General features: G+C 37.0%; 1 protein-coding gene across 1 annotated transcript; it reads left to right on the top strand.

Annotated features, from left to right (window-relative positions):
* The first annotated feature begins 842 nt into the window (after window positions 1-842).
* LOC121235997 (transcription factor bHLH157) lies at window positions 843-6433 on the top strand. The gene is made up of 10 exons (XM_041132477.1): window positions 843-1351; window positions 2034-2120; window positions 2279-2387; window positions 2493-2534; window positions 2694-2753; window positions 3273-4820; window positions 5025-5126; window positions 5245-5394; window positions 5480-5605; window positions 5717-6433. The coding sequence occupies exons 1-10, from the start codon at window positions 1242-1244 to the stop codon at window positions 5909-5911; spliced, it is 2529 nt and encodes an 842-aa protein (XP_040988411.1). The 5' UTR covers window positions 843-1241; the 3' UTR covers window positions 5912-6433.
* The last annotated feature ends 1774 nt before the right edge of the window (window positions 6434-8207 follow it).

The raw sequence follows: 8207 nt of genomic DNA, 5'->3' as shown, positions 1-8207 counted from the left end.
CTCATTTAAGATGAAGGATAGTGATGTAAAATTTAATATATTTTACATTAGGAGAGATTTAGGTCCCGTTTGGATAGTGAGATGAGATGAGATGATTTTGGATAACAGTTTAAAGTTGAATAAAATATTATTAGAATATTATTTTTTAATATTGTTATTGTTTTGTGATTTAAAAAAATTAAATTGTTTATTATATTTTGTATGAAAATTTAAAAAAATTGTAATGAAACTGTTTCTGTATATAAACAAGGCCTTAATATGTGGATTTTACAATATTTAATATTGTTATTTATCACGAACGATATATGGAACAGATAAATAGAGAAAATTTAATCCGATATAAGTTTTAGCATCATCATTATTAACTACATCATACATGTCATGTTCCAAGTTTAGGGTATCAAACCCCAAAAATCCTCATAATAAATTCTAATATTAATATATTATGTGGGCATAAACATTAATGCATTTTAGCAAAACAAATCTAATTATGAAATTGTTGCAATGATGGTCATTAATTATTACAAACAATCAAATATAAATAATAAAATAGATTAAAAAAAAATAATAGGTAGTTAATTTGTGATTATCCTATAATTTATACTTGATCCCATCCATAATAACTAGTAATATATTTCAATATAACTCGGAATAAATCTCCAAATCAATACCATAAATATTCACTCACATAATTTTGCATTTAACACGAGAATTAAAAGACTTCGAAACTCAAATATAACTCACGCTATTTCGAAAAGTTTTTCACGAGAACTTGAACTAGAAAACCGGAACAGAGACAGATATTTAGACAGAATGCTGGGGATCTCCCTGTAGCCTTTCAAGCTCGGAGTGTATCTGATTTCATTTTCGTCCATCTCTACGAGCTTTGCTATATGTATGTATAAAAAAAAAAAGAACTTACTTTTTAATCTTCTCGCTCACTCTCTCACCGACCACTTTCTGTTTCTCTCTCACAACAACAGGCTTCTGTTTTATATAAAACAAAGCATTTCTGGCCTTGTTCTTCTGCACACTTCGGAGTCTCTTCCAAACCTGCTTTTGGTCGCAAGAAAAACGTTCGTGTATTTTGTTTTTTTTTTCGAAGAAGACAGTGGATTTCCTGGCATTTGATGCGTCTGAGTTCAGCTGGTTGAGTCGGACCCGACCTGCCCGAGTCTGTGTGATGCGCTTGGGATCGTGAAGTTAGATATATTCAGATATTTCTTTTGAGAGGTACTGAAATGGGTGAAGCAGAGACGGGTTCGGCGCTGAAGAAAACGCTTAAGTTTCTGTGTTGCAGTGATGGATGGTCTTATGGGGTTTTCTGGCGCTTGGCTCAGCGTGATTCTTTGTAAGCTAAACCTTTCTTTCTTTTATAGGTTCTTCCATTTTTTAAAAAGATTTCTGGGTTGTTTATCTGTGTATTTATTTGATTGTTTTTGATCGGCTTCTAGTTTACTCTTACAGTTACTCTTCTAAAATCTCATTTTATTATTTTTGCAATCCCAACTATCTTAAACTTTTAATCTTCTGGAGGGGGCTGTAATTATTTTATTTTATTTTATTTTTGTTATCTTTATTTTTGAATTTATCAAATTTTCTTTTCCCTTTTCAATTCCTATATTTTGCTAGTAACTTCTTCCTCTATATACCATGATTTTTGGATCTCTGCTTTGCTGATTATTATGATTACACACATTGCAATGACCAGTATGTGTTAATAAATATGAACTGCTTTAGGATGGTGGGAAGTGATTTTTTCGGTTGACAATTTGAAATTTTGAAGTACTTACTTAAGCTTTGTAATGCAATCTGGTTCTGTAAATTTCTTTTTCTTTATATTTATTCTAATTATATTAATAAATGACAACCAAAATTAATAGTTTTCTGTATGAGATCAAGCCTATTTTGAAGTTTATAACAAGTGTAGTTTTTAGCAATTTGACTTTTTGATTAGTCTTGAAACTTAGTTAATGCCTTTGATATTTGGAATTAGTTTAGATGTATAACTTGTGCTTTGGATATCCTAGCAGATTGTTGACTTTTGAAGATGCCTATTACCAAGAGCAAGTAGGGGCAATGGTTGACATGCTTCCCCAGGTCCACATGATGGGTGAAGGGTACGCCTCATTTACTTTAGTTCTGTTGTTCTGGAATAAGATCCGTTTGAGTTTTAGCATTAGTTTCATATTCACCACAATTTTTGTTCTAAGCTAGTGCTCAAATTTAAGCATTGGAAAGAACGCAACTGTAATCTCATTGTTATTCTGTATTTTAGTGTAATTGGCCAAGCCGCTTTCACTGGAAAGCATAGATGGATGTTCGCAGATGTTCTTGGTGAAGACTGGGATTCCATTGGTCCTTTTGAAAGTCTAGATATATTCCAGGTATTTCTCCTCCTTATCCTCCTCCATCTTCAGCTGTTGGATAACTTACTTGTCCAGGAGTCTTGTTTTCGTCCACTTATGTAAAAAATTTCTTTCATTCTGCAGGATGGTTTTGAGTTTTGTTACCAATTTTCCTCTGGAATTAAGGTACCTTTTTATACACGAAGCACATATAGTACAAAGCAAATTAGTTAATCTATTCCCCTGTTCATCATTGAAAGTGCGATACTTGTTTGGGAGTTTTTTTTTTTCCCCCAACAAAGTATCAATCTAACATGGTTATTCATAATTCAATCTAATTTGCAGACAATAGCGGTGATTTCTTTGGCACCACAAGGAGTGGTACTGTTTGGATCCACCCAAAAGGTTAGTTTGAGGACCTTGGATGAAATACTTTTCAGCTTCATGAATAAACTTGAGAAGGCTATTTTATTATGTCTTGGTGAAATAACTTACTAGCCATTGATTTTCTCAAGTTTCTAGGATTCCATACATAATGTAACAAAAAGTTTATTGTAATGTGACCAATCTTGTTACCTGAAAATTGTAAAACTTGACTGTAAGAGTTGAATTGGGTTTTACCTTTCTATTCATTGTTCAATCTATTTCCCATTTATGTTTTACCTCTATCCATTTGTTCATGTATATTAGAAGAAATTTGAGACGCATCTCAATTTAAGGTGCATTTGACATTAAAGACCTGACCTTTAAACATCCTATTGCAAAGAAGTTAAAACAACTAGATATATTGTGGTATCTTAATTATTAGTCCACAATCAAAGTTAACAGTTAAGGTTCGGAATTGATGTGGAAGTAAATTGTCACATGTACTGCGGAATGCTTGAATAGCTCTCACTGAAAGTGCTTCTACTGCTGTTGCTGCAGATATTGGAGAGATCAGAATTTTTGGATCAAACAAAAAGATTGTTTCAAGAGTTGAAAAATGTTGAGGAGTCCATCCCGTTGGAAAAGGCATTATCCTCTTTGAACAGTGACGCATATGTTCTAAATGGGTTATTTGATTCCTCAATTTCATCTGGAAATTCACGAAATGGAGATCTCAATGCCATATGTTACGACAGCCGTAAGGAGGTGCTGGGGGAATCTTATTCAGCAACAATTCTGAATGAGTCCTCGCATACCATGTTGGAGATTCATGATGCAAGGATGGCTCCCTTGCTCGGAGACTGGGATCATCCGGATAATAGATTACTTACAGGTGGTACAGAAACTCAAATCTTGCTATCTGATAAGCTTAGTACTCAGTTGCAGCAAGTGTTTGTACAGTCTACCTCACCTACTAGTACAGGGAGTACTGAAGATTTTATGTTGACTTCATTTGACCCGCTGTTAGCATCTCAATCAAGGGTCCAGGATTCTTCAAATCTGTTTACTTCGAAAGCAAGTAGTCTTGACTCTTGCAGAAATACAGTAATCAATGTTCAGGGGGATGATTTGTCTCAGCATTTCTGTCCATCAACTCTTGAAAGAGAAGGCAAACTTCCAGAAACAGCAACTAGCATGCATAACTTTTCTGAGTTTAAGCCAGATGATTTTACTACGGAAGTCTCCAAACTGTGTCTGGTGGATGATCTGTCTCAGTGGTTTTCTCCCCCACCAGCACATGGCTTCAATAGGGTAGCAACTGCATTGGGTAATGACTATTCACAACCAATAGGAGTTACTTCAGCATCATCTTTTCTGGTTGGAGACGATGTCTTTAATCGTTTTACATCAAAAAGTCCTGGTAATTCTGTTCAAAGTTCCAACCCTAATACATTCAACTCTGATGGAAAAGAGGATTCTGCAATTATGCATGGTGCTGAAAATGGTCTGTTTGACAATTTGGGACTGGATTTTGGCTATGATCAATCTGGGGAAGATCTCATAATGCCGGTAATGAGTGCTGCCAATGATACTTGTCTGTCAGAATGCGTCTCAGAGTTGGATGTCAGTTCCATGGCTGGCCCCAGGAAGGGGTTATTCTCAGAGTTAGGCCTTCAAGAACTTCTGGATGGCATAAGTAATTCTAAATCTTTTGCCAAATCTAGTTTTGAGGAAAAAATACCCACCACCAAAAGAGCCAGGGTGGATAGTTCATCTGTGAATAGCAATCAATTACAGTTGGCTAGTCTTGCTTGCTCTAATGGGAGCATGAACACAATGCAACCTGGATACAGCCTGGAGAAGAAAAATAATGTACCCAAGAAAGAAGTTCTCTCAAAATCACAGGTAGGTTTATGGATTGATGATAGCTATAGCGTCAATGTGGGGAACACTGGTCTAGCACGACCTCAGAAGCCTGAGGAACCTGCAAAGGCAACCAGAAAAAGGGCTAGGCCAGGGGAGAGTACGCGACCAAGGCCTAAAGACCGGCAGCAGATCCAAGACCGTATCAAAGAATTGAGGGGGATCATCCCTCATGGTGGAAAGGTACTTAAATCTTTTAGTCTTTTCGTTGACATATAATCTTGGGAACAAAGTGTCTGATAAGTGGGAGAAAAGTAATTCCTTGTATCACTTGAGGATCATGCAAGTTATTCTTATATTTTGGATTTTTTTAACCAATCCCCATTTTATGTTATCTAACATCTTATATGTGATGCTGATGATTACTTTGGTCTTATGATGTAACAGTGCAGCATTGATTCTCTGTTGGATCGGACCATCAAATACATGCTTTTCTTGCAAGGCATGACAAAATATGCAGACAGGCTTACACAATCTGATGAGCCAAAGGTGACTAGTTTAGTTCACTTTGTATTTTGATTTAGCTTGGACAAGGTTTAATAAGCACAGGATCGATGCTTGTTTATCATTCTCTGATGCAAAACAATTTTTTTTTTGGATTCTGTAGCTGATAGGCCAAGAGAATGGAGTGGTTCTTAGAGACAGCAGCATGGGTGGGGGAAGCGGTGGTTCTACATGGGCATTTGAAGTGGGAAGTCAAACGATGGTTTGCCCCATTATAGTTGAGGACCACCCACCTGGCCAAATGCTCATAGAGGTACAGGAAGGCTAATAAAAAATCTCCTTCAAGTCTACTTTCAGCCTTGGCAATCCACCAATGTATTTTCATTTTCCTGTTGCAGATGCTTTGTGAGGAACAGGGATATTTTCTTGAGATAGCAGATATAATCCGGGGCTTCCAGTTGAACATCTTGAAAGGAGTAATGGAAACTAGAGATGATAAAATTTGGGCACGCTTCATTGTTGAGGTAAACTAGATAATAAGATACGACGAAAGAATAAGATCACATCACATTCATTCCCAAAACAAATCCTCTATCTGTTTCTTATTTGTTTACTGTTCTCAAATTGTGTTACAGGCAAGCAGTCACGTAACGAGGATAGATATATTTTTGTCACTTGTCCAGCTTCTAAAGCAAACGACCACCTCTTCGAAGGATACAGCATATGAATCTAATAACGCCATTGATGGTGTTGGGATTTCTCTGTTGGACAGTAACCAGCAACAAAACTTGCTGCATCCCATAAGCTTGGCCGAGACACTTGGGTGCTGATCATGGAGCTTATGCATGAGAGTTTCAGAAGTACCTTGAGCATCACGTGTTCAAATGCCTGCCATGATGGGTGTTCTGAAAGTTAAAAGAGCCACACCTGAACAAGGAGAAGGAGTTGGCTCATCCCATTTCTGCTATCTTTGAAATGGGAATGTAATGTGCATAGGATTGATAGGCTAGCTAGGATATACTGTCAAAGAAAGAAAAATGGGAAAAGTTCTTGTTGCTCCTCGGGTAGTTTCCAATTAGATAGCTGTGCAAAAAGCAAAATGATGCCGCAGGCTTCTTGGTCATATAATTGCCGGGGTTTAGGTACTTGGGTTTTCAAACTAGGACCTGAAGGATGCTGCACCATTTTTGTTCTGTCTTTTGCTTGGGTTGCTCCTGCTGCCATAACCTGTTTATAGCGTGAATCAAGCTGATAGATCAATGAATGATAGGCTAACTTGTATTTTTTTTCTACCCCTTTCTGTTGAGATCTTGGATCTTGATCCCATTATGGTAATTAGAAAGAATTTCTTATCTTTCAAATGTTGGACGTTTCATTTTAAGTGCTGCTTCTAAACCATTGTATTTCGTGTAATCTTTTTTCTTTCAATCTAAACCGTTGATGTGAAAGTCCTAGTGGGAGGATCAGGCGCAGAGGGGAAAAAATAAAAAAGAAGAAAAGTGCACTTTGTATCCTTCAATAATTAGGGTGTCATGGAGACCAAGTATAAAAGAAGAAGTCAGCGTGAAACGGCCGTTTGGTTTAATAGAACTGTGCGTTTTATTGTAAAAAAACTTAATAAAACAGTGTGTTTTACTTAGAAAGGGAAGCTAAGGTGTGCGTTTTATTCTTTCAATGTTTGCGTTTTATTACTAATTCAAAACGTTGCGTTTGGGCTCTGTAATAAACACATTTCCCGCAAGTATATAAGCGGAAAGGTGCTCGTTGTTCTGTATCAAAAGACATTGAAGGGTGATTGTGGGGGTTCTAAGAATTCCTCGAAAATTCTCTCCAAGATTTGTCAATGGAATCTTGGTTCAGTTTTTGAATTTGTGTTTGTTCTTAAATCTTTCTTCTTTCATTTACATTCTTTCGTTGGAAGAAGTCACTGGAGTATAAGAATGTCTGTGACAATTGGTATCAAATTGAAGACGATCCTACAATGACAGAAGGCATACGGTCTGCAACGATGAAGTTACAACAAGAAACGTCTCAAAAACACCAAGAAGTGATGCAAAGGCAGTTGGAGAATCATGAGCATGCTATTCAGGGTATCTCTCAAAGGTTAGATCAACTTACTGACATGATTCATTTTTTAGTTGAAAGTAGACGACAAGATGAGTCTCAGAACGAATATCATGAGACCAAGATAGTTGGTCAAGAAGAAAGAGGCTTTATGTCAAGGGGAGTACGTTTGGATTTGCGATCCATGCAATCTCTGGTTTCCCTAGTAATAATGCTATGAGATTGCTTGGTAAGCTTGGTACTTATTCTGTGAAAGATACTAGTGGATTTAGGAAGTACTCATAACTTCCTAGATCCATTAGTAGTTGAGGCAGCAAAACTGAAGATTGAGAGGGATTCTAATATGCAAGTAAAGGTTGTTAATGGGGATAAAATTCTCAGTCAAGGGAAGTGTGAGGAAGTTATAAAGATTCAAGGGACTAAATTTTTGGTGCCTTTTCATGTGTTGACTGTCGGGGGTTGTGATATAGTTCTTGGTGTGCAGTGGCTGAAAACATTAGGTCCTATAAATTGGGACTTTACAAACATGACCATGAAGTTTGCAGTGAATGAGGGCAACCTGACCTTACAAAGTCTTAATTCTGAATGTATTGAAGTGGACTACTAGTAAACAATTGAAAACTTTTTTTGTAAGGAAAAGTGCTTGGCTGCTGCAGTTAGTGGTAGTGGAGAAACAAAAAGGAGGCAGTGTAGTGCAGAGTGAAGTTGCTGAAGTACTTGAGGAGTTCAAGGCAGTGTTTTGAGTAGCCAGTAGGACTGCCACCTCCACGAGCTTTTGATCATCAGATTGTGTTCAAAGAAGGGACCCCTCCAGTCTCATTGAAGCCTTACAGTTACAGGTATCCTCACTATCAAAAATCTGAAATAGAGAAGATTGATTAAATGGCAATTGGCTTTGGGGGGAAGGCTTTAAGGGGAGGAGATTGTCGTGGAGATCAACTATTTCAACGACTAGAAGCATAAAAGAAGAAGTTAGCGTGAAACGGGGCGTTTGGTTTAATAAAATTGTGCTTTTTGTTACAAAAAGACTTCATAAAACGGTGTGTTTTACTTAGAAAGGGA

This window comes from Juglans microcarpa x Juglans regia, chromosome 6D (assembly GCF_004785595.1).
Source record: "Juglans microcarpa x Juglans regia isolate MS1-56 chromosome 6D, Jm3101_v1.0, whole genome shotgun sequence".
Lineage (NCBI taxonomy): Eukaryota > Viridiplantae > Streptophyta > Magnoliopsida > Fagales > Juglandaceae > Juglans > Juglans microcarpa x Juglans regia.
This window is presented reverse-complemented; position numbering and strand designations above follow the sequence as displayed.

Excerpts from the sequence above, each read along its gene's own strand:
- LOC121235997 (XM_041132477.1), top strand. The coding sequence starts at position 1,242 with ATGGGTGAAGCAGAGACGGGTTCGGCGCTGAAGAAAACGCTTAAGTTT. Across the intron at positions 2,754-3,272 it reads TGTTTGGATCCACCCAAAAG|ATATTGGAGAGATCAGAATT; the intron begins GTTAGTTTGAGG and ends CTGTTGCTGCAG. Across the intron at positions 4,821-5,024 it reads TCATCCCTCATGGTGGAAAG|TGCAGCATTGATTCTCTGTT; the intron begins GTACTTAAATCT and ends ATGATGTAACAG.